The sequence below is a fragment of the Acipenser ruthenus genome, chromosome 56, assembly GCF_902713425.1.
Source record: "Acipenser ruthenus chromosome 56, fAciRut3.2 maternal haplotype, whole genome shotgun sequence".
Classification (NCBI taxonomy): domain Eukaryota; kingdom Metazoa; phylum Chordata; class Actinopteri; order Acipenseriformes; family Acipenseridae; genus Acipenser; species Acipenser ruthenus.
The window spans coordinates 4,449,333-4,475,183 of record NC_081244.1 but is presented as its reverse complement, the minus strand read 5'-3'; the positions used below and the strand labels follow the sequence as shown (position 1 = coordinate 4,475,183).

At 42.1% G+C, this 25,851-nt stretch overlaps 2 protein-coding genes across 3 annotated transcripts in view; both read right to left on the bottom strand.

Annotated features, from left to right (window-relative positions):
• The window catches only part of LOC117404345 (ubiquitin-like modifier-activating enzyme 1), a 35,571-nt gene extending 23,581 nt beyond the window's left edge, over positions 1 to 11,990 (bottom strand). The window contains exons 1-2 of one of the 2 annotated variants that reach the window (XM_034007197.3): positions 11,796 to 11,990; positions 1,034 to 1,162 (exon numbers count right to left, since the gene is read on the bottom strand). In XM_034007197.3, the coding sequence (XP_033863088.3) occupies positions 1,034 to 1,162 (129 nt within the window). In that variant the 5' untranslated portion in view covers positions 11,796 to 11,990. Of the gene's footprint in view, positions 1 to 1,033; positions 1,163 to 6,511; positions 6,684 to 11,795 lie in introns of those variants that run through there. The other variant, XM_034007198.3, reaches the window with a different exon arrangement.
• Positions 11,991 to 13,606: 1,616 nt separating this feature from the next.
• LOC117404255 (caM kinase-like vesicle-associated protein) overlaps positions 13,607 to 25,851 on the bottom strand; it is a 40,801-nt gene continuing 28,556 nt past the window's right edge. Inside the window, exons 2-11 of the mRNA XM_059017406.1 lie at positions 24,305 to 24,411; positions 23,928 to 24,059; positions 23,617 to 23,691; positions 22,739 to 22,877; positions 21,944 to 22,064; positions 20,101 to 20,176; positions 17,644 to 17,780; positions 16,049 to 16,127; positions 15,360 to 15,447; positions 13,607 to 14,891 (exon numbers count right to left, since the gene is read on the bottom strand). Coding sequence (XP_058873389.1) covers positions 13,770 to 14,891; positions 15,360 to 15,447; positions 16,049 to 16,127; positions 17,644 to 17,780; positions 20,101 to 20,176; positions 21,944 to 22,064; positions 22,739 to 22,877; positions 23,617 to 23,691; positions 23,928 to 24,059; positions 24,305 to 24,399 — 2,064 coding nt within the window. The 5' untranslated portion in view covers positions 24,400 to 24,411 and the 3' untranslated portion in view covers positions 13,607 to 13,769. The remainder of the gene's footprint in view (positions 14,892 to 15,359; positions 15,448 to 16,048; positions 16,128 to 17,643; positions 17,781 to 20,100; positions 20,177 to 21,943; positions 22,065 to 22,738; positions 22,878 to 23,616; positions 23,692 to 23,927; positions 24,060 to 24,304; positions 24,412 to 25,851) is intronic.

The window sequence follows — 25,851 nt, the reverse complement described above, 5'->3', positions numbered from 1 at the left end:
GGATTTTCCCAAAAAAGGGGCACAAATACCAGCTCTGACTGAACGACCACGGTGAGCTGGAAGGCAGATTACGAATGACAGTGGAGCTCTTGGTAGCGGGTGCAGAGCGCATTACTACTGCACTTCTGAATCAAGCAATACAAGACAACAATGACAATGTAGCTGGACTGTGGTGCTTTGAATAGACTGTTTCTTGTGTAGTATCATAGTAGGGGTGGACTGCAGTCATGTTGCACTTCCTTTAGCTACACTCAAATGTGCAGTTTTTAAAGACACACAGGTTATGGCAAGCATGTATTTCTGGTAGCACGCTACGTTCTCAGTTTGCTTGCCTTCTCTTCCAGGAAGTCTGTTACTGCTTTACTTCCAGGGTCAAAGCTGGCTACTGACTGAAAGCATGTCAGTCAATAGGGGAAGCAGCTGATTGGTTATTGACAGGAAAGCAGCAAGTGAAGAGGTGGGGACAATTTCACCCTCCAGGTGAAATCGGGAAGTGCTAGACAGAGTTCTTTGACCCAGTGTAGTACCATATATCAGGTTTGTGCTAAACATGTGTTTCTTTCAAAACTGCACATCTGTGGCCTATATAGTGAATTGTCATGCATGGAGGAAAAAAAATACTGGAATTATTTTGTCACCTACAATTACTGTAAGAAAATCATCATTTAAAAAGCTGGATCAAAGATATGCACAGAGTGTGCAATTCTGTGGCAGTTTTAAAACCATGGATAAAATGCCCAAACAAGCAAGGAAAAAAAAAAACTACCAGAATAGTCCTTCCCACAACTGTATGAAAATGGCTATAAAAGGAATGCTGCAATACAGTTTACTAAAACAGGTGCTGCTGGTTATACAGGGGAGTTCAGTTCTCAGATCTGGAAAAAGGGGAGGGGAGGGCACAGTGTCAGCGTGTGTAGGGGAGGGCAGGGCGCAGTGTCAGTGTGTGTAGGGGAGGGGAGGGGAGGAGATGGGATAAGATGGGATGGGATGGGATGGCGCAGTGTCAGTGTGTGTAGGGGATAGCTGTACTCACGTTGGCGGGGGTGCTGCTGGTTGTACAGGGTAGTTCAGTTCTCACAGAGCTGGAGGAGGAGCAGTTGGATCCCGTCTTCGTCTCTGATTCGGACACGCGGCGCTTCTTGGACAGCGGCGAGCTGGACATCTGAAAAGATAATAAAATAAACTAAATCACAGCAGTGCAATCACAAGATGCATTACACACAACCAGGGCACGTACATACAGGGGGTCTCAATCATGGCAGAGTCACACAGGACTGGAAAACAAAGTATCTGAATAATAAAGACTATCTGATTATAGGGTGTGTGAGGAATAGGGCCTTTGAAATTCACCAGAGAATTAGAATGACCTGACTAACCTGCACCTCAGTCCTAAACCTCAAGATGTCCGTGTGGCCACTCCAAAGAACAATTAAGTAATCAACCCATTAAATTCTGGTTAATTAGCATTTTTTTAAGAGATTGTATGCAGCAATATCCACCTGCTGGTAAACCGACATTTAACCCTTTGCGGTCCTATGTCGGACCAGGTCCGACATTACAATTTTCCTTTTCCTGTCCAATGTCGGACCCTGTCCGACATCATCAAAAAGACAAGTAGTCATTTTTTCCCCGGAAAAAGCAGAGAAAACCATTCAATGGACGAGTGAGACCGATAGGAGCCGCAAAAAAAAAAAAAGGGGCGAATCTGATCAATACACACAGCCCCGGCACCAGAGATAACACGGACATAAACAAACAAGATAGCTGCTTCTGCATCCAGCGCTCAAAGAATATCACAGACATTTGCAGAGCTTTCTGAGATGTTTAAGTAATAAAATAATGACTTGGATCGCATTATTGAGGAGTTTGGTGATAAAACGAGTGATCAGGAGATGATTTATCAGTATGCAGTATTATGAAGAGGTATGTGATAAATACAGCGAACAAGGGGTGGGGCGGGGCTGGAGATGCAGTACTGAGTGTCCTGTTGATTTGCAGTGCCTTTTAAACCTGTTTTACTGTGAAAAAAAATACTTTAACAGCATGTCTGAAATAAACTGCGCGAAAGAAAAGTGTGTTTTAAAAGTAATTTCAGCTTCCAATCACTTAAAATACGATGACGATAATGTAAACACCACCAAGCTACAGCCAGCCAGTCCCATAAACGTGTCATTATATATGCTGGCCTTGGATGACAAGACTTTCACTGCAATGCTGATAACACCCAGCTATAACCATCTCTAAAACCAGGTGGTGTCTCTTCTATAAAAAGTGATCAGCTGTCTTGCTGATATCAAGGTAAAACTGAAATAAGGAAACTGGGTGTAACTTTTTGACTCTGACCTCTCCTTTGAGCTGCATATTCGGAATATAATAAAGTATTTATCTTTCACCTTAGAAATATTGCCAAGGTGAGGCGCTTCCTTTCGCAGCACGATGCTGAGAGACTGATGCATGCCTTCATATCTTCTAGGACTGATTACTGCAATGCCCTGTTCTCTGGAATTCCAAATAGTGTTCTGTCACAAGTGCAGCTTGTACAAAATGCTGCAGCCAGGGTGCAAACCAAAACAAAATAAAGTAAAAACTTTACCCCCGTGTTACCAGATTTTTGAGTTGATAGATAAGAACTCAACTTTATTAGGAATATATTGTGTGATTATGTTTTAGCAACATACTACGATTATGGTAATTTGTTTGTTTATTAGTTTTAAAATGTTTAGTAAAACATGGCCTGTTTGACCTCGTTAGTACAACCGGCTCCCTTTGCTAATGACATCTTCAGTCAGGGTCATAACCAGGTATAAATCAACACACCTTTGTAAAATGACTTCAAAAGATGCAACGTGTTTCAGTAAATTCAAACGATAAACTTCACATCCTGTGCAGAGGAAGCACACAAACGTAAAACGTCATTAAGTGCGGTTGGCATTGCAGGGGAGATGAAGGGAGGTTTCAGTTCCGAGTGATTGTTTTCTAAGCATTATTTGTGAATGCTTATTCACCACTGCGACACCCTATTAGAAAATGGACTTCCCTGCATTTTTAACGCAAGACTGAACATGAGAGTTTATGTGTACATTTGTTTTAAGCACTCGCCCAGAAGGCCACCGAGACACAGACATCAACTAGTCCTCATCGGGCGAGCGTGATTTTCTAACCCTGGATGAGCAATTCAAATGGTCATTACATGGCTTACTGTGGAGGCAATATCGACATTTTGGGTCTGAAAGACTGAATTACAGGTTAAAAAACGAGTCCTGTAAAACGCAGGGCCCTAGTGATAAAAGATGCAACATTAAGACAGTTATTGTTTTCATAGTGTCGAGTGTAGAGTATTACAAGATAAGTTATACCCCCTGGACTCTCATACTCAAACTGAGCTTAGTAACGTCAACTGCTTAAGTGGTTATTGAGATGGATCTGAAGAGCAGGACAAGATCAGTGTGCTGTAGAACAGGAATAGCCTGCTGCATACAGACAAATATTTTTATATATAAAAAGTGTGCTTATACTGAATACAAACTCAATGTAGAAATGACCCTGATTTTACAGATTTTTAACAAATACGAATTGTTTATTTCATGTTCAGGGCTGGAAATAAGACTAGCACAGCATTTTTCACCAATTCCTGGTTTTACTATGGAGTAAAATCCTGGAACGGATCAAAACTACAATGACATCATGAGAGTTTTATTTCCATCCCTGATGTTTCACAAGATGAAAAGTACAACAAACATTTGGGGATATCTTAACAGACTATGTAGCGATAAATCATACCAGGTTCCCGTCAGGTGATGAAGTTAGAGTAAATTAAATTCCTCTTGCAGGTTGCTTCAGCCAAGTTAAAGGTTACAGTTCACACTCCTTGCTGGAGGAGGTACCAAAAGGGCAAGTGTACTTTATATTCATCTTATTTAAAAAGGCACCACATCACTAACAAAGTGTGCTGTACTTCAAGATAAATCCAAGACTTGTACATTTGAAATTCCGTTACCAACTTGTTGTAAAACATTAAGGGTACAACATTTTTTAAATATTACATTTATTTAAAACTTGATAACATTCAAATATAACCTTTACAGGGTTTTTAAAATAAGCCAGCGCCCTGGCACAATCCTGTCAACCGATATTTGCGGATGGCTACTTATGAAAAAATACATTTTCAAGTATAAGTATAACTATATAGTACATAATAGCTATACATATCACACAAAAAGCGTATTCCTTTTGTATGATGTCAAATAGGTACCCATAGGTGCTTATCAGAGATATTATTATTATTCTGTTTATTGATCAGACGCCTTTATCCAAGGCGACTTCGTGACTAGGATGTGTGAACTATGCATCAGCTGCAGAGTCACTTACAATTACGTCTCACCCGAAAGACTGAGTACAAGGAGGTTAAGTGACTTGCTCAGGGTCACACAGTGAGTGAGCCAGGATTTGAACCAGGGACCTCCTGGTTACAAGCCCTGTTCTTTAACCATCGGACCACACAGATATTGGTGGTTCATGTATAGCGTCTATATGCCTTTAAAAAGAATGGCACGATGGGATATCAACTGTGCAGTGCAGTGCAGAGAGGTGCTGTGTAACACCAGCAGAATAGGGGAACCCCAGATTCATGCAGCAGTTGTGATGGTGACCAAACATGTGGGAGCACTGTTGTGTACAAATGTAGCTTAAAAAGAAACACTGCATTCAAAATATTTAGAACAGCGGAAAACAAATAGTTAAAGTTTGTGTGTTGCACACGTGCCATTAACAAAATGCCCTGAAAACAAAGAAAATAATTAATGAAGGGCTGTAATGAAGCAAAAATCTCAATAATCAATCAAGAATTAGTCAAAAGGTCACTATCAAGCTACAAAAAGTGTTTTGAACTCCAATAAGCCAACGTTATCTAACGTCAGTCAAATTGTGCCTAAATAAAGTTTTTAGATTCCCGTCTGTTGCATCTTCTTCAGCAGCCGCATCTATCCCAGATAATAAATCTGGTCACAGTGTTTACCATCATGATTTAATTGTGCAGCAGATTCCCCGAGTTAGATGAACTGGTAATATCTCTTCAGCCAAAAGAAGCAGGAACGGTAATTTGAGACTTTCCCCAAAATGAAAAAAACAGTAATTTTGTACTAAAGCAGGGTCAGCTGTTGCAGGGAAAACAAATTATTTCTCAAAACTCACCATTTTAAAAAAGGTGAAAACAGAACGCATAGAAATACTTGGGGGCTGTAAATTAGTTAGTGTACTGCTCAGAAAAAACAAAAAAAAAATACATTTAGGGAATTCAAAAGTAATGTACTTCATCTTCCTTGACTGCAGTAAACTGCCATTCATGAAATGTAGCTCTCAGAGTGTGCTAATGAAAGATGACAATGTGCTTGCTGTGGTGTACTTAAGGTAAATAGCAGAACAAAGTCACTACAATTTAAATGTGTGTTTACTGAACAATAAAACGGTAACATGTAATGACAAGAGCTTGCATGCTGTCAGATCAGGACTTCACAAAGGCACTGGGAGTTACAGCATGTCCCATAGTACAACTGTACACAATTAAAAAGGCCAGGTCACCACTTCCATACAATTCTGAAACCAATTGAAAGCCCGGTCTTTGTACACAAGTAATATACACACCCAGATTCTGACTCAGTAACCTACCAGAAAAGTAAACTATACAACAGAGGTAAACGATAAATAGAAATAGTTTTGCTTTAATACTTGTAGTAAAAGCGGCGGTGTTTTAAAATTAAATTAACACGTAGATCGACAACATGCTTCTCAATTTAAAACTGTAGAAAATTAATGTTTGCGCAACCTGTCAAGTCTAGTTTAGTATTTCTCTCTACCTTAGTCTATTGTATATATATATATATATAAAACCATTTCGCAACGAATCTATTTAGCTCCTTCATAATTAAAAGACGGATGAAAATGAAATCACGCATTTGTAATAAAATTAGCTGGAGTTTTATATCACCCCAGAATGCAGGGGGGCTAAGAAAAACACACGCTCTGTGCAAATGTTACTCTTTAAATGAATTAATTCACAAATTTCGTAGCTACATAAAACCTGCATGGTATTATTAATGCTGGCGGAAGAGAATATTCTTAAAATAACAGCTTCCTTCCTGATTCTCCAACCGAGGGCCTGGCTGTGTCGCCAGCTGTACAGCATTTGATAATATATATCCGCACCGAGACAAAGACATATTTTTATATTTAATAAGCACACATCTGAAGGCCCAAATGTTGTTACCCTACACTAACTTCACAGTTTGTTGCTGCTGATATTTTGTGCGATTTACACAAACGTTGTTTAATTTATTTTTGGTCTCCGGTTCAACATTCATTCAAATGCGATAACCGCAGCCCAAGTTGATTTTATATAGATATGGTGCCGATTATATTTGAAAAATAAATAATGAAAGAAAAACGACACCCCCGTTTCCCAAAGAGCAAATCTCTGCTACACTACCGGGGTCAAAAAAGATATACAATGTCTTACCAATAATCCTTCACTTTCCCCCTCAGTGCCTGGAATCCGCCCCTCGGTCGTATCAACTGTATTAATTATTTTCTTCTTTGTGTTTTAAAAAATATATATTTATTTAAAAGGTGAAATGAGTTATACTGTCGAGTCACTGCTACTGCAACCGGGAACAAAATCAAAATGGCAGTAGGGGCCAGGGCTCATGTAATATTAAGCAGCAGGGGCGTGGTCAATCGAAACTATGCTAATTCCTGCGTGTTCTCTCGAAGGCAGCCCGACACAACGTCACAGAGGCACGCCCCGTGCTCATGAATAATTCACACGGCCATTACTTTTCTTTGAAGTGTCATTAATATTAAGTTACAGCCTCGCCTGCCAGAAGTCTTCCAGGAAGTGGAAACAAAGATTTTGTCTTCTACAAAATAGAAACCGCTTAGATGCATATATTCTGTAGCTGCTTTCAGTATAAAACAGGGTTTACATTTTTAAAACGATACGGTAAGTGGCATTCTACTTTTTAAAACCAAACATAAGGTATATCAATACAATGCAGGGATGGGAATATTATTATTATTATTATTTATTTCTTAGCTGACGCCCTTATCCAGGGCGACTTACAATTGTTACAAGATACCACATTATTTTAACATACAATTACCCATTTATACAGTTTTTTTTTTTTTTTTACTGGAGCAATCTAGGTAAAGTACCTTGCTCAAGGGTACAGCAGCTGTGTCCCCACCAGGGATTGAACCCACGACCCTCTGGTCAAGAGTCCAGAGCCCTAACCACTACTCCACACTGCTACCCAATATGACTCCCACTGCAGAGCAGAGGAGTGGCGAAACTTGACCCTTCCACTCTTTGTTCAGCCTCGTTCTAAAATTGTTTAATTGAACCAATTTAAGCTCCAGCCAGACCCTGATGTAGTTAATAATATAATGGTATCTGTTAAACCGAAATAGCCCTGCAGGACTGTGATTGGACCCCCTGTCACAGCAGTTCGGTCCATTTGTGGTTTTACCATGAGTTTATTAAGACAAACCTACACCCGATACACTGGCTAAAATCAAGCTTGTAGTAAAACCTGGAATGGGTGAACAAAAAAAAAAAAAAAACATTTGGCGATTCTGTGACTTTTTACTATGGTACATATTAAAGTTTCCAAACGAGAGGAGGCCCCATTCGGCCCATCTTGCTCGTTTGGTTGTTAGTAGCTTATTGATCCCAGAATCTCATCAAGCAGCTTCTTGAAGGATCCCAGGGTGTCAGCTTCAACAACATTACTGGGGAGTTGATACGGTATAGGGGTTTCTTCTGCAATGTTATCAACACACAGTAACACTAACCATGTAAATAGTAAGGGTTTATGTTTAGTTGTGGGGTTGCGGGAAGTTGCTACCGCACATCTACAACTTTCAGTGCAGGAAAATCACGCTGAAAATTCTCTCGTACATGATCCTCAGCCACTATCTTGAAGGATTATAGAAGCTCAGTACACTGCAGTAAGTAAACAGTTTTGAAAAAAAAAAATACAATATTAAGTCTATATAGTAAGCCCCAGGTCTTTAAACAAGCCATGAAACTAAAATAAAAAAAAAATTAGAGTACAAATCAGAAAATTACCAGTACAAAATCAAAAAGTTGAGTACAAATCAAAAACGAGTACGACTCAAGAAAAGCTACGGGTATAAGTCACAGTTGTGACTGCGACTCAAAAACTAACGAGTACAACTCACAAAATTATAAGTTGGATAGAGCGTGAAATCACTGTCAAAAATACGTCACAGAGGCGACAGGACAGGCTGTTGATTGGGGGAACAATCGATGAGTATTTTTTTTTTTTTTTTTATAAATTTAGTCGTTGCCAATTATTTTTATTATTTTCTCCCCAGTTTGGAAATGGCCAATTATTTTTATGCTCAACTCACCGCTACCACCCCTGCGCTGACTCGGGAGCGGCGAAGATGAACACACGCTGTCCTCCGAAGCGTGTGCCGTCAGCCGCCCGCTTCTTTACACTCTGCAGACTCACCGTGCAGCCGCCTCAGAGCTACAGCGTCGGAGGACAACGCAGCTCTCGGGCAGCTTACAGGCAAGCCCGCAGGCACCCAGACTACAGGGGTCGCTGGTGCGCTGTGAGCCGTGCAAATAGCCCAGGCCAGGTGAAAACATTGATCGTAGAAATAACAACACATGTTAAGGAGGGGTGTCTCTAAACAAATCCAGATGAATCTTGCTAAAAAAAAAATGCAATCGTTTTCGAAAGAGAAAGCTTTGAACAGGAAATGAAGCAGACTTTACATTTAGAGATAGGAGAAAAGTCGCCACCGGAACACTTTGGATTCCCATGATGCACTGCTTCAGCAGGACGGAAGAAAGGGGGCGTTGACTTTCTTGTTTATGTAAAAGATCTTTGCTGAGACTGTCCATCTGTTGGGCGACTGTGCCATATTCCCGCTTTGAAAATTCCACCAACATGCAGCCTCTCCTTCCCTTCTATCAGCAATGCAAGGTGCTGGACGCATGCACTCATCGATTGTTCCCCCAATCAACAGCCTGTCCTGTCACCTCTATGACATTTTTATAGTGATTCCACGCTTGTGACTTGCACCTGTAGCTTTTCTTGAGTCGAACTCGTGTTTTTCATTTTCATTGAACCGACCTGGTTCATGGCTTGTTTAAAGACCCGGGGCTTTCCAAAGACGTATTCAGTGTTTGTATGCGGTACTCCTAGCCGGAACTACGATCGCCTGAAGTTAAGCCCCTCATCATGCGAGTTCATAGCTTAGGTTTCGTTTTGCTCCGTCATTGTAGCAGCTAGACTGCTGTATCGTTGTTAAGCTTAGAAGCCAACCTCCCTCCAATAGCAAAAGCAACGGAGAGTGCTCTGTCTCAGTGATGAACAGCTGTAGGTCTCCTGAAATCAGCTTATTTTAAAGCAACACCAGTGTGAATGATGATGCAGTAAAATATATATAGTGTTTTTTATATGCAAGTGTCATTTGTTTTGCCAACCCCCCCTAAAATTTTGGAATCCCCCCCCCCCCCACTGGCTGTAGCATAAGGGGGAAATCCCCTTCAAGCCCTGGTTGTGCTTCCCTGAGCTACAGTGAAGCTCGCCAGACATCAATAACCTCCACCTGCTGCAAGCTGCCGCCACAGCAAGCCTATTTAGTGACAGAAGGGCAAGGGAGGGAACTTCTGCAGCTGAAACTGCAGTGTGGGCCATGTAAACAAACTGGACAGCTAATTAGCAGTTTCACCCTGTCCAGGTTTTACCATGAGCTTGATTAGAAACAGTGTATAGGTAACAAGCTCAGGTGTGTTACTAATACTATCCTCTAAGATTATTATTTGTTTATTTAGCAGACGCCTTTATCCAAGGCGACTTACAGAGACTAGGGTGTGTGAACTATGCATCAGCTGCAGAGTCACTTACAATTACATCTCACCCGAAAGACGGAGCACAAGGAGGTGAAGTGACTTTCTCGGAATTTGAACCGGGGACCTCCTGGTTACAAGCCCTTTTCTTTAACCACTGGACCACACAGCCTCCTAAACATATTTCAATCCAGCCGGCTACACCTACACGATACGGCAGGGAAACCAGCGTCGGAGAGCATGAGTGAATTATGGCTAAGCAAATACAAGACACAATTAACAGTAAAAGCACCACAGACACCTGCTATTGCTATCACCACTATGCAGTCACCTAACTTTGTATCTTTTTTGTGTAATTTAAATCAATTCAATTACACACTTATAATTGACCCCAGCCCTATGATGCTACAAGTTCCTACAACATTACTGCGTATAAGGAAGAGGCTTTGGCAATGCTTAAACATCCAAGAAAATCTGAATATAAGCATTCATTTCCATTTATGACTGATAAATCCTGGAATTTATCAGTGATCATTCTGAGATACTGGGGAAAAAGGGAGACAGTGTAGCTCTAGTGGTTAGAACCGAGGGACTGGGAACGAAGAGGAGTGTGGCTCTAGTGGTTAGAGCTGAGTGATTAGGAATGGAGGAGTTATCGTGGCTTTGGAGATCAAAACCCAGGGTCTGTGAGTCAGTGTGGTCTAGTGCCTGGAGCAAAGGGGGAGAGGAAGGGATGCAGTGCAGTCTAGAGGGTACAGTGGAGGTGGGACTGGGAGGGAGGCAGGGTGGTCTAGTGGTTAGAGCTGATGGACTGGGAACGAGGGAGGCAGTGGCCTAGCTATAACAGCAGAGAGGCAGAGAAGCTGTGTGGTGCATTTGTTATATAACTTAAATGCTGGGAGGGGAGATTTTAGTGTGGCTCACTGGTTCGAATTGGGGAACCGTGTGAGTCAATGTTTCTGGTTAATAACGGAACCCTGCCGTTCAAATTCACCACAGGAATCTGTTATGACAACCACCATGCATATGTAAAAGTAAAAAACAAACAAACCCACAATTTATTTACATGTTAAATTCGACTGAAATGGTTACTTTTTTTTACATACGTCAGACGACCCTCAAAATAACTACCCTTTGTTGTATCAAACCCGGACCTAACGCGGGTTACGCTCACAGGCAAACGGCGGGAGTATTGGGTCGGGGTCGGTTTTGCGGTTAGGGTTACTTATAATCCACTGCCGGGAGCTAAAAAACAAACAAACAAACACAAAACTAAAACAAATAAAGGCCCTGAAGCCCGAGACGCACTACGTTACTTTTAAAAAAAAAAAATATTCACCCCAAAAAATAAATAAAAGTTGCACAGCCTGGGCCGGTAGGACAGTACACCGACATTAATATACGCGTGTTTATACAGTTCCCTCGCCACTACGAATGTGTCAGTCGTAAAAGACAACACTCTTTGACAAAAAATATATATATTTTTGAGTACGACCGAGGCAGTTTTTAGCTATATTACGTTATCCGGCCGCCGCCTAACTTCACAATAAACAAACTTGTAACAGAACGTGTACTTAGATCCACTGTGCTGCAATGTTATTGCTAATCATATAGACAGAGCAAAACCCATGCATTTATGAATATATAGCATCCACATTACACAGTATAACTATGCGATTACATTATTATTCCTAGTCTGTATTGTGGTACACACCGACAATAACGCACCTCCCCATCGCCCCCCGTTTCTCTGTCTCTGCCTCCATCACCACCGCATTACATTACTGCTGTCTGCTCCCTGTCCTATATATATATATATATATATATATATATATATATATATATATATACACACGATGTGTATGACTGATATACAAATAAATCCAATTTATAAATGACCACAGCTACAGCTTACCACATCCAATGTTGCTCAGGCCTCTCCTGTGATATCAGTTCTCCCCAATTAAAAATAGAGCTTGCAGTGACGGTTTTTTTTTTTTTTTTCTTCTATTTTTTTTTTTGTGTTTTGTTTCGGGAGAAACAGAGCAGACAATACAAGCCTGACAACAACCGCGGCGTGGAAATAACCACGCTACACGTGCAGGGAAAAGGGGCTTATCGATGAGCTGTACGCCGCTATCCGCGCAGGGGAGGACGGCTCACACAACTTTCAAAAGCAAATAACCACAACGGCGTAAAACATACATTTATTCGAACAACATTTAAATTACATATTACGAATGATATATGTATTTTTGTAGAAGGACCACGCTACAGGGTTTAACCTTTTGTTAAAATATTTTCAGTCCCCCCCCCGCCATGTTCGGATCTAAGATCTGCCCTAATCGACCTCACCGCAGTCGGTGATGGGGAATGTAGTTTCATTTAGGTATTGCGTGTTTGAGTTGGTATCATTTTGAGGAGTGATAGCACACCTGGAAATTTAAATTCAGAATTCAGCTGAGAATGTTTCGTGTGTGTGTGTGTGTGTGTGGGTGTGTGTGTATGCACAGTTCAGCTGATGGCGTTTGTCCAGTTTGTGTGATAAACTGTATATCACGTACAAAATAAATTGGTTCATTCTAAAATTTGTATAAAGGCCCAGTGTGTTTAGCAATTTACATTGGGGCCCGTAGTTTAATTTGGAATTAAACCTACTTAACAATAATACTACTGCTAATAATAATGTCCTGTATACCAAATTGTACACACACACACACACACACACACACACATATATAATTACAGCACTGCTCCTGCTTGGTGATGTAGGTCACTCTCACTCCACTGTCTAGCTACCTGCCACAGGTAGTATCAGATCTGTCTGTCTGTGATGGAATATCTTTGGCTTGGTTCATATTAGAGTAACAGAGAGTGATCAGAACACTTCAAGCATGTGTGCCTCCCTTCCTGCAGGTTAAACTTGACCTGAAAGCAAGGGTGACCAATCGCAGTGCTGGAGAGACGCAGGGCCTTCGATGGTCAACAGTAACTTTTCCCCCCAGTTAACTGAAAAAGATACCCAGAAAACTTGCAGGGTTTAATGCTGCACCAGTTAACCTACCACTGAGCCTCAAATTATGCATCCATTGATGGATTACTCGCCCAGTGAAGTATTGAATAGCTGCAACATAAGTAGCATCAAATTTAAATTTCTTATTTTCCTGCCCCCTTACCTTTCTATGATGATTGTAATCATTTTATTTTTATTAATTAAAAAAATTGTTACAAGATATCACATTATTTTTACATACAATTACCCATTTATACAGTTGGGTTTTTACTGGAGCAATCTAGGTAAAGTACCTTGCTCAAGGGTACAGCAGCAGTGTCCCCCCACCTGGGATTGAATCCACGACCCTCCGGTCAAGAGTCCAGAGCCCTTGTCACATGATTTGAATGGAATGGGGAAGGGTGTTCAATGATGGCAGTTAGGATTCTCCAGACAAGCTCAAAGCAGCTCAAAACCAGGTAAAGGCGCATTTTAGACTCATTATTGGAGAAACAGATCCCAAAACCACTCAGTGTTACTGCAACCACCACAGAAAGGCATATGACAAATTACATAATAAATAAAATATGCTACATAGTAAAAATGACATATAGGGTGTAAAAATCTGTCAATCTAGGATAAACCCTCGAATCAGACCCCTGAAATGTTCACTGTATGACTGATATTAACACACACACACACACACACACACACACACACACACACACTGGAACATCCTTTTTTCAAAGTTTTATTGAAAGAATTTGAGAATACAGAATGCAGAAAGCATAGCAGAAAGCTGCTCCGTCGAGAAAGGAAAAGAAAAAGCAATAGGAAAGTAGATTTGTATTTTATTAAAAACGCGTGGCTCTGCCTTCTCAGTCGCTGCTTTCATCCCTAGACATGCTCCCTCTCTGATTGGCTCCCGTCGTTGTCCGCCCCGCCATCCTCGTGTGTGATTGGCTCCTGGGAGTGGGTAACCGCTGCTGGGACAATGGTGAGGCGTGAGAGGCTGGGTCTAGAACCATCCGCTCCACACCCTAGTTCTAGAACCTGCCTCCGATCTAAAAATGGGCTCCTGTGATGCAGAACTTGCCTCTCCCTCTGCTCTGAGACCAACGGTGAGTGATCAAGAACAGAATGCCTGTAACCTAGCTCCCTTTCTGAATCTCGCCTGTCGCTGATCTGCTCTAGAAGGGAGGGCATTTCCCCTTCAATCTTCTCTAGAACGGCGGCCATCTGCTTCTCGATTTGTTCAATCACCGTGTCCATTTTCCACTTGTCTTGATCTAGAACCATGATCACTGGCTTCTGATCTAGAACGCTAGCAGCAGCTGCCCTGTCAGTCATTTTTGCCTTGTCCTGCTCTTGAAAGCCAGCCATTTCTCCCCAGTGTTGATCTAGAAGCGAAACAGATTTCTTGTCATCATGATCTTCAGTGCGGCCAGGTTCCTTGTCTCTCCGATCTAGAACAGCTGCCATTTTGCGGTGTTCTAAAGCGGCAGGAGACTTCCTCTCCATTTGACCCGGAACCCCATGCAATTTCCTATCCTCACTCTGATCTAGAACAATGACCTTCTTACTCTGGCTTTGACCTGGAGTGGATTTCCTCTCACTGTGATCGTGACAGCCCGTCGTCTTCTCCTCTCGATTGTGATCTAGAATAGCGATGGCCGTTTTGGGCTCCTTGCGATCTAGAACCTTGGCAAGCGAAGGCTTGGTTTGATCTAGAACCTTGTTCTCACTTCCGTGATCTAGAACGGCTGCCATTTTCCAAGGAAGGTTATCCATGGTAGATGTGGGAGACAGGCCGACGGAAGGGCTCAGAATCAGCATGGCGGGGGGCTTGTGCGACTGCTGGTTCTCCGAAGGTTCCGGAAGGTTCTCGATGGTGACCTCGTGAGAAACGCTCATGGAACTCCTCGGGGTGACTGGCAGACGCCCGCTCCCCACCTCCCCCCTCCCAGCAGAATCGGGGGCGCGGAGTCTCTGCATGAAGGTGGTGACTCGGATTGCTTTCTGAAACGAGAGGGAGAGAGAAGCGTGTTCACTCAGGTATACCTACAAAACACCCCATAGCCCTAACCCTAACCTACAAAACACCCCATAGCCCTAACCCTAACCCAGACCTACAAAACACCCATAGCCCTAACCCTAACCTACAAAACACCCCATAGCCCTAACCCTAACCTACAAAACACCCCATAGCCCTAACCCTAACCCAGACCTACAAAACACCCATAGCCCTAACCCTAACCCAGACCTACAAAACACCCATAGCCCTAACCCTAACCCAGACCTACAAAACATTCAACAGTGCTATATTTACAAAAACTCTCTTCATACATTAAATGACAAACGTTTCCACTCAAACTCTTCCTCAGTGTCTCCAATAGAAACCCTAAAGAAAATGCTGCCGCTCATGCTTTCCTGTGCTGTCACACCCCTGGGGTCTGGGTGGAGACGGGTAAAGGGCATCTTCCTCACCCTCCATTTTGCTTTGGCAAAGTTCTTCTTGATCTGAGCGCACACGCCATCCTTCAGATTCTTCTCTGCCGCTCCGTCCCCAGCGATCCTAGAAACAGGAGTCAGACTTTTTATGTGTACTAAATTATTGTCATTGTTTGACAGCCCGATGGGGTTGAAATGGCCAACAGTGAGTGATTATTATTATTATTATTATTATTATTATTATTATTATTATTATTATTATTTGTTTATTTAGCAGACGCCTTTATCCAAGGCGACTTACAGAGACTAGGGTGTGTGAACTATGCATCAGCTGCAGAGTCACTTACAATTACATCTCACCCGAAAGACGGAGCACAAGGAGGTGAAGTGACTCGCTCAGGGTCACACAATGAGTCAGTGTCTGAGGAGGGATTTGAATCAGGGACCTTCTGGTTACAAGCCCTTTTCTTTAACCACTGGACCACACAGCCTCCGATACACAGAAAAACAATTGCTACTTGTGCTGGAAGGCCCAGCACAGTACTTGAGTAGCAGTGTTCTGTGTTCATGAGTTCGTTTTGTGCAATCCTTTATTTTGCTCGGCGTGCTGTATTGTGAAAGCGTTTTGTTTCTGTTTAAACCTTTTATTTTACAATAAATCTGTGCATCCCTTGATATAAACTGCATTATCCGACACACCCATGTGACCTGACTCCCGCACTCACCACTCATGACACAGCGCGTCCTGCGCAGAGATCCGCAGCATCTGATCCACTTCCATCAGGCGACACACCAGCGCCTTGGCTGCAGGAAACACACCAGTATGAGCCAGTTAAACCAGGACACCCCCTACCAAACCAGTAACAACTGGGAGACCCTTCTTCCTTATATACTGTAACTGGGTTATATAATGTGGTACTATTATGAAATATCATATCTTAAAGTAATTGTAGCTACAAAATAATTCCATAAATGTTGCTCTTCCATGAGTTACATAGGATTCCAATGTGTAGTTACGAAAGAAACACACGTATTTTCATTTGGAACACATGATATCTGGAAGGTTAAAGACAGTTTCAGTTTTCTCTGCTTTTTTCAAAGGAAATATGTGTGGGTCATTTCACACAAGCAGTGTCTTCTGGGTCACTCCCTCCAGCTGGTTGGTTAATGACCAGGAAGTGCAGCACTATCTGAAAGCATTGATATCACAGAAAGTTGTCTAATCTCAGTACCAGATACCATGTTTTATAATAAAAAGTACACGTTTGCTGGAGCATGTGTTTCTTTCAAAGCTGCACATTTGAGACCCATGTAGCGAACGGAAGTTCACAGCAGGTGAGATTCAAGGAGGTTTGTTTTAACTCTCTGGATTTTAATGATAGTAATGAATCAATGTATTACAAAGTTTCCTGAGCATCACCCCTCCCTGTGTTCTTCATAGCAAGAATTTAGAAAAAAGCTATTTTACACATTGAGTAAAAATGTTACATTCTCTTATAAACCTTTACCACAGTAAATCTGCATAGCTCTTTGTGCTTTACAATGCTTCCCTATGCTTTACCAGACCTCTCTGTGCTTTACAATGCTTCCCTATGCTTTACCACACCTCTCTGTGCTTTACAATGCTTCCCTATGCTTTACCAGACCTCTCTGTGCTTTACAATGCTTCCTTATGCTTTACCAGACCTCTCTGTGCTTTACAATGCTTCCCTATGCTTTACCAAACCTCTCTGTGCTTTACAATGCTTCCCTATGCTTTACCACACCTCTCTGTGCTTTACCACACTTTCACTGTGCTTTATTACACTTTGCTGTGCTTTTACTATGGGACACTTTTATAAGGTTTAGTTTACCATGGTTTGTTTTTTAATATTCTTTATTATTATTATTTAGCAGACGCCTTTATCCAAGGCGACTTACAGAGACTAGGGTGTGTGAACTATGCATCAGCTGCAGAGTCACTTACAACTACATCTCACCTGAAAGACGGAGCACAAGGTGGTTAAGTGACTTGCTCAGGGTCACACAATGAGTCAGTGGTTGAGGTGGGATTTGAACCGGGGACCTCCTGGTTACAAGCCCTTTACTTTAACCACTGGACCACACAGCCTCCCTTTACCATGCTTTCACTGTGCTTTATCACACTTTCTTGTGCTTTTATTATTGGGAGACCTTTATAATGGCAAATCTCGGAAAACTGCTTCAATACATTTAAAATATGTCTCTCCTTTTCTTTTTTCTAGTTGTGGTTCTGAGACAAAATATTTGCGTTAGCAGTACATTGTTCTCTCTGTCTCCCCGCTGTGGCCGGCGGTTGTACCTGCAGGTGAGATGTCATCCCAGTAAGGAGAATCGAACTCAAACTCCCCCGCTACGATCTTGCAGAAAATGAATCGATTGTGGAGGTCTGTGTTCTCTTCTTCGGTCTCGTCGTAATAAGGAGGGTTTCCCGACAGACTGCAACACAGAACCACACAGCGATCAAATCAGAGGCGGTCCAGAACTGCCTACAGGTAGAATACAGAGGCTGTGCAAAATGAGACAATTATCTCACCCACCCTACTACAGCAGCCTTTTTCATATCACATGACCAATTTGATTATGTAGCTCAGTAGCAGGGATTCAAAGAATCAGCTTGCTGCGGAACAACAAGGGAAAACGCGGATTTTCTATGATGTCAGAGATATTTTTGTTTTAAATTTGGGGAGGGGCAAAAAAACAGCAATACACGTACCATATCTAAACATACCTGTCTAATAAACCTGCTTCCGGTATTCAAGTTCAGTGTTGAATGAGACTTCAGTTTACTTCAGTATCCAGAGCTGTTCAAAGATGCCGAAAACAATAACATTCACCCCTAAAGATCGGAGTTTGGCAAGGACGCATTTCACGTCGATGGTAACGTGCCGTTTTGTACTTCATGCAGAAGGGCTGTAGATTACACTCATCATAGCAGAACACAAGCGAAGCGCTAAACTACAGCCATCCGGATTACGAACACGAACTGAGTTGAAGTAACACGTTTTTGTGGAGTAGTGGTTAGGGGCTCTGGACTCTTGACCGGAAGGGTCATGGGTTCAATCCCAGGTGGGGGGCACTGCTGCTGTACCCTTGAGCAAGGTACTTTACCTAGATTGCTCCGGCAAAAACCCAACTGTATAAATGGGGAATTGTATGTAAAAATAATGTGATATCTTGTAACAATTGTAAGTCACCCTGGATAAGGGCGTCTGCTAAGAAATAAATAATAATAATAATAATAATATTCAAAGTACAAAAAAGTAAGTGTTTTATTGATTAATGGTACTGGTAAGCTTTTTGTATTTCACTGTAATATTTCAATGCCTGTTATTGTGATTATTATTATTGTTAATGTTATTCTAGTGGCGATAGAGCCGTGGTTTATTATGTATCGTGCATGTTGTTAACGAGTAAACAATAGCATAGTTTTAACGACCGTGTTTGTAAACAACAAAGACGGTATTCCTGCAGGTTAAACAAATGCGCATAAATGAGAAGAAACATGTGTAATGTTTATTGTAAATGGAATGAATGTTAAATAGTTTATGCTTGCATACAATGATCCCAGGTGTAACCGGTTAATTATTTAATGCCGTGTCTTTCCTTAGGAGGGCGCAGTAGATGGTCAGTCCTTGTATGTACAGACTGTTAGTCATTTGCAATCTGAGTGAAGTATCCACTCCGAAAATAAATATTTATACCTGTGAACACTAGCAAGCTGCTGTTTCCCGCGTTCTAAATACCCCCGTGTTCTTACGAGAACTATGTGATTGTGGGTGGGGGTAAGGTTTCAGTCATATGTCTAAAGGCACCTTAAACCACAAATGTGAACGGGGTTGCAGCAGACTTAAACATTGCGCGGCCCCTGAGGTGGCCCTGGCCACAGAGAAGCTCCCAGTACCCCCAGATCATCAGGACCATCGCTGTCTCTCCAGGGGTTCAGGTAATCTGATCAATCGTCTATCTCTGCTCATGCTAGTGGCACAAATTGTATCGACACAATAACGTTGAATGGAGAATGTAATGTGGATATTTGGAACTAATAAATGGTCAACATTGTTTGCTGAAACATTATAATGTCAGTAGTTAATTCCATGTTTACCTTAATGTATAAATCTTACAATAGCAATGTCTATTGAAGACCATTACAAGATGCTTCTGGTCAGTTCCACACAGGCACTTTCTGCATTTCTAATGTGAGACCTCTGCAAGCTTCTTTTTAATTAAAAACCACACATTAGACATGGCATCCTCGTTAGCAACAGCAATTAACCCCACCAGCCCGTCACCCTGCAAGTGTCAGCAGAGAAGTTCACATGGGTGAAGAAGATGATGAATGAAATTAGTCTCTTAGCTCAAATCAGAGGTAACACAAAGCCACTTTTCCTGGAACAGCAGTTTGAAACCTGGTTCCTGGAGACCTCGTTTGAGGTTGCTGTATCAAACCCCAAGTCTCCCCTGGTGTGCCGTGCAGTGACCTGAAACCGAGTCTCCTGAAACCAAGTTCCAAACCACAAAGTCACTTTGTGTTTCCCTCAGCTTTAGACTCACATTGATGATGCAGAAAGCCCTTGTGTGGAACTAACCAGTCTTGTAATGCTCTTTAGTAATATTGCTGTGAATTTATCAAGCATGTGATGAAGATCAGACACAATGCATGATCCCAGGGTGAGCGACTAATACAGGAGTTGGTCCTGTTTCGCTCTGCTTTGTGTGAACGCTGTGTTGAGAAACAGCGCCCTCTGGTGGTACTCACAGGATGTACATGATGACTCCCACCGCCCAACAGTCAACAGGACGGCCGTACCTGTGTCGGGCTACAACTTCCGGAGCTGGGGGGGGAGACAAAAAACGTAACACAGCGGGAATTATTGAACGAATCTACTCAAGATTAGGAAATAATAATCCACTTCTGCAAGTAACGTGACCCAGAAGCGTCAAAAAAAAAAAAAGTAAAACGTCTTTTTTTCTTCTTTAAAATGTATACGTGACATGACGTTCTGTAGTTGGCGCGGGTTGCTTATATGCGCATAATGTCTAAGACTTTAGGCACAGCAGGGTATATCCAGTTTGAAACTTCTATAGGTGCTAGGAGTGAATTATAAAAAAAAAAGTTTGGTGAAGATCAAAATCAAGGCAGTTATTGTGTTCACCATGTTGAGTGTGACAGACATCAGCCAAAAACTGGGAATTTGTAACCCTGATCCCAAGAAATTGAAGTAAATATGCACATCCAAACTGAACCAGCAGAGGGAGCGCTTGCCCTGCTTTTAAGGCTGGTCACCATATACAGTATTTCAGAATTCCATCATAACACATTGCAATACTTAAAAATACTAATATGTGGACATACATCGTGGAACATATTACAATATAAATTACAAAATATGTCTGTTTATTAAAATGTGTCAATTATATTTAATCAATGAAAAAAATATTTAAATGTATTTCCAGGGCTTAAATAAACGAAATGACAAAGATGTCGAAGGAAGTGAATTTATTTAACCAAAGAAGAAAAATGTAAGAGTTGTCAATACTGACCCAGAAACTAGGATCAGAGGACACTTTTGGAACAGGGAAGAAGACTCTTCTTCACACAGAGAGTGGGGAGGGGATGGAATGGGTTACCTAGTCATGTTGTTGAAGGAGACTCTTCTTCACACAGAGAGTGGTGAGGGGATGGAATGGGTTACCTAGTCATGTTGTTGAAGGAGACACTTCTTCACACAGAGAGTGGTGAGGGGATGGAATGGGTTACCTAGTCATGTTGCTGAAGGAGACTCTTCTTCACACAGAGAGTGGTGAGGGGATGGAATGGGTTACCTAGTCATGTTGTTGAAGGAGACACTTTTTCACACAGAGAGTGGGGAGGGGATGGAATGGGTTACCTAGTCATGTTGTTGAAGGAGACACTTCTTCACACAGAGAGTGGTGAGGGGATGGAATGGGTTACCTAGTCATGTTGTTGAAGGAGACTCTTCTTCACACAGAGAGTGGTGAGGGGATGGAATGGGTTACCTAGTCATGTTGTTGAAGGAGACTCTTCTTCACACAGAGAGTGGTAAGGGGATGGAATGGGTTACCTAGTCATGTTGCTGAAGGAGACACTTCTTCACACAGAGAGTGGTGAGGGGATGGAATGGGTTACCTAGTCATGTTGCTGAAGGAGACACTTCTTCACACAGAGAGTGGTGAGGGGATGGAATGGGTTACCTAGTCATGTTGTTGAAGGAGACTCTTCTTCACACAGAGAGTGGTAAGGGGATGGAATGGGTTACCTAGTCATGTTGCTGAAGGAGACACTTCTTCACACAGAGAGTGGTGAGGGGATGGAATGGGTTACCTAGTCATGTTGCTGAAGGAGACACTTCTTCACACAGAGAGTGGTGAGGGGATGGAATGGGTTACCTAGTCATGTTGTTGAGGCTGAATCACTGGGATCCTTTAAGTCCTGACTTTGCAAAGTTCTAAGATCAACTAGTTACTAGGAACCGGGCGAGCGCTGATGGGCTGATTGGCCTCCTCTCGCTGGAAGAATTTCTCATGTTCTTATGAATATTGCAGTATGTGTTTCTCAGTGTGTTTGTGAATGTATTTACCCAGGTACTCCGGGGTCCCGCAGGGCTCAGTGATGGAGCCATTCTCAAAGCAGGACAGGTAGAAATCCCGCAGAACCACCTTGCTGTGATTGTTGTGGTTGTAGTACATCAGGTTCTCCAGCTGGGGGAGACAAAGACACAGAGAGAAGATGCATCATCTAAATAAATTAATTAAACAGACTATTGGGTTGCATAAAAAGTGGAAAACAAGTCTAGATACAGCTCTAAACCTAGAAATCTCTCTCTCTCTCTCTCTCTCTCTCTCTCTCAATTGAAAAAGCTTTAATCATTTAGTGCTCTTTAAAGTGATCAAAGCAAACAAAATCAATCTTCCCTCTTTTGCGCTTCCATTTGCTACAGAAGTCTGAAATTTGCATGCTTTGAAAGAATGTTGTAGCTAACATGGAATGCCATTTAAAAAATGCTGTTGTAACATACATGTGTTTCTTTCAAAACTGCACATTTGAGAAAATAATGTGATATCTTGTAACAATTGTAAGTCGCCCTGGATAAGGTCGTCTGCTAAGAAATAAATAATAATAATAATAATAATAATAATAATAATAATAATAATAATAATAATAATAATAATAAGAAGAAGAAGAAGAAGAAGAAGTGGTATTCATTGCTGCTACTGACTTGTAGAAATATATAAGCTTGGAAATTTTCCAGAAATAACACATTAGTTAGATTTTTGCCTTTAACTGTACTTGTAAGAATGATTCGTCATAAGTTTTGATCTTAAGGTAAGGGTAATGATCGCTCTTGCTGCTCCACCCCCTCGCTGTGCCGTACCTTGAGGTTTCTGTGGACGATGTTCAGTGAATGCAGGTACGCCACGGCCTCCAGAACCTGCTTGATGACCCGGGAGGCGTCTCGCTCTGTATAGTTCCCCTGGTCCAGGATCCAGTCAAACACATCTCCTCCGCTGGCACTGCAAACACAGACACCCAGTAACACAACCTCAAATATACATCCACTGCATTCTTCACAAACAGCAGCTAGAATATATCAATAAAGAACACCCGAATCAGCTAGCGAACATAGTTAATAAGAACCAATAGTTAAACACTTTGCAAAACATATGTGACCTACAATTTGTAGATTTAGAAGAAATGGAATCAGATCAAATGTACAGTATAGAAAAATAAAGAAACTTAAATGGAAACTCAGTACCACCTGAAGGGTTAAATAGAAATCAATTGTAGATCATTAACTAGGTAGTAAATGACATCACAAACACATTGATAGGTTTAAATAGAACTCAGTGCGGGTAGTTGCCATGGAATCAAAAGCCTGTAAGTACCTCCACTTTGTTGTCACTTTCTCCTGACAAAGGAATTTTAAACATATCGAAATGTTGGGAAGATGGCTCGTTTGAGCAAAAACTTTATTCAAATAGTTTTACAAATATATGTTGTATTGAAATATAATTCAGACACATATTCGTTAATATTGCTTATCATTGTCGCTGCTCCCTTTTAAACCAAGGCTTTGAAATCCATTTTCTTATCTCTTATTAGCACTAGCAAAATTATAAACAACATTATTACTTTAAAAGGAGTGCTGTAAAATGAAAAATGTAAAAGCCTTAATTTGCTATCCTTTAAAATTATTTGCTGATATTAAACAACCTGCAGAGATTAAAAAAAAAGGCAACCAAACAGACTCACAGTTCCTGTATGATGAAGTATTCCTTTTTGGTCTCAAATGTGTCAATGAGTTGAAGAATATTGGGGTGATTGATCCTGCAGAATACAAAGAGACAGTTGATTAGAATACAGTTTTTTAGAACTAGCCCTCAGATTGGAACCCAGGACTCCTGAGGAAGGTGAAAGCCAGGAATGAGAGGCCAGTGAATTAGCCCAGTAGTTTAATGATAATCTTCTGAAAGACTATGAAACTGCAATTGATTGCTCCCATATAAATGAGGCTAAGGATTGGTCCCAGTTCGATACTGGTTTCTCAGACTGTTTTCTCTTACATCTTCAGGATCATGATCTCATTCTTGGCCGCCTTGCGGACTTTGCGTCCGTCTTTCTTGATGAACTTCTTGCAGCCAAAGACCTTGTTCGTCTGTCTGTCCTTCGCCAGGCACAGCTCACAGAACTCCTTCCTGGAGCACAGAGAATAAAGATCCTGGAGTCAGACAGACATTCGCAGGAAGCTGGAGTCAGTGAGAGGGACACTGAGACCTACTGTATGTTATGAATAGAAGTCCAAAATGGGTAATGAAATTCTACACAGTCAATCCCAATTTAAAAGCATGTTGAATACAACAGTCAATATAATACGCGCCAGTCAGTGCGATCCATGCATCAGTTTTATTATCCTGCACTGTGATTGGTCAGCTGTACTCACGCTCGCAGCACTTGTCCAATCTCATACTTGTCAGCGATTTCTGATAGGCTGTTGTAGTTCCGTCCCTCTCGTAAGGCAAGGCACCCAAATGGCATGGTGACAGCTTCCTGAGAAGGCAGACAGACAGACGGAGAAAGAGAGAGAGAGAGAGAGAGAGAGAGAGAGAGAGAGAGAGAGAGAGAGAGAGAGAGAGAGAGAGAGAGAGGGGGGAAGAGAGAGAGAGAGAGAGAGAGAGGGGGGAAGGGGGAGGGAACAGACAGACAGACAGACAGGGAGAGGGAGACAGACAGATGGGGAGAGGGAGAGACACACAGACAGACAGACAGGGAGACAGACAGACAAAGACAGATGGAGAGAGGGAGAGAGACAGAGACAGACAGACGGGGAGAGGGAGACAGACAAATACAGATGGGGAGAGGGAGAGAGACAGACGGGAGAGAGAGAGAGAGAAAGAGAGAGACAGACAGACAGGGAGAGGGAGGCAGACAGACGGGAGAGGGAGACAGACAGATGGGGAGAGGGAGACAGACAGACGGGAGGCAGAGAGAGAGAGAGAGAGAGACAGACAGACAGACAGGGAGAGGGAGACAGACAGACAGACAGACAGATGGGGAGAGGGAGACAGACAGACGGGAGAGAGAGAGAGACAGACAGACAGACAGGGAGAGGGAGACAGACAGACAGACAGACAGATGGAGAGAGGGAGACAGACAGACGGGAGAGAGAGAGAGAGACAGACAGACGGGAGAGAGAGAGAGAGAGACAGACAGACAGATGGAGAGAGGGAGACAGACAGACGGGAGAGAGAGAGAGAGAGACAGACAGACAGACAGACGGGGAGAGGGAGACAGACAGACAGACAGACAGATGGAGAGAGGGAGACAGACAGACGGGAGAGAGAGAGAGAGAGACAGACAGACAGATGGAGAGAGGGAGACAGACAGACGGGAGAGAGAGAGAGGATGGAAAGCATATTATTTTTTTGTTTTAGGGTGCTTTACATTTTGATGATGCTTGCAATCATTGTTAATAATTCTTCATAAAATTACTCAAATATTGTCTTTTGTTGACTTTGATTTATTGCCAGAAAAACAAAAACTTGAGAGAAAGGGGGAGAGGGAGAGAGAGGATGAATAAGGGAGGGAGAGAGACAGGAAGGGGGATGAGAGAGGTGGTGGTGGTGGTGAAGGAATGTGTGTGTGTGAGAGAGAGAGGGAGGTGAAGGACTGTGAGGGATTACATAGAGATGGTTTGTAATTATTTTTTCACAGATGGGCCCGGCTCACAGCAGATGCTAGACTGTGCAGAGGAGAGGGGAGAGGAGTGTGTGAATAAATGTGACAATGTACCTCAGTGGGGTTTCATGCTGGGCATTCACTGAAGCTGATGAGCAAGGTACTGTTGGTGATGCCCTTTTAATAGTATCAGCTCTCCAGTATAAAACACTATTATCACATTACCAATATTCTAGATACTGTACATATTTCAATAATTGAATAATCTGATCAGAACAATGGAATCTGGTGACTAAACTTCCTTCATTAGCG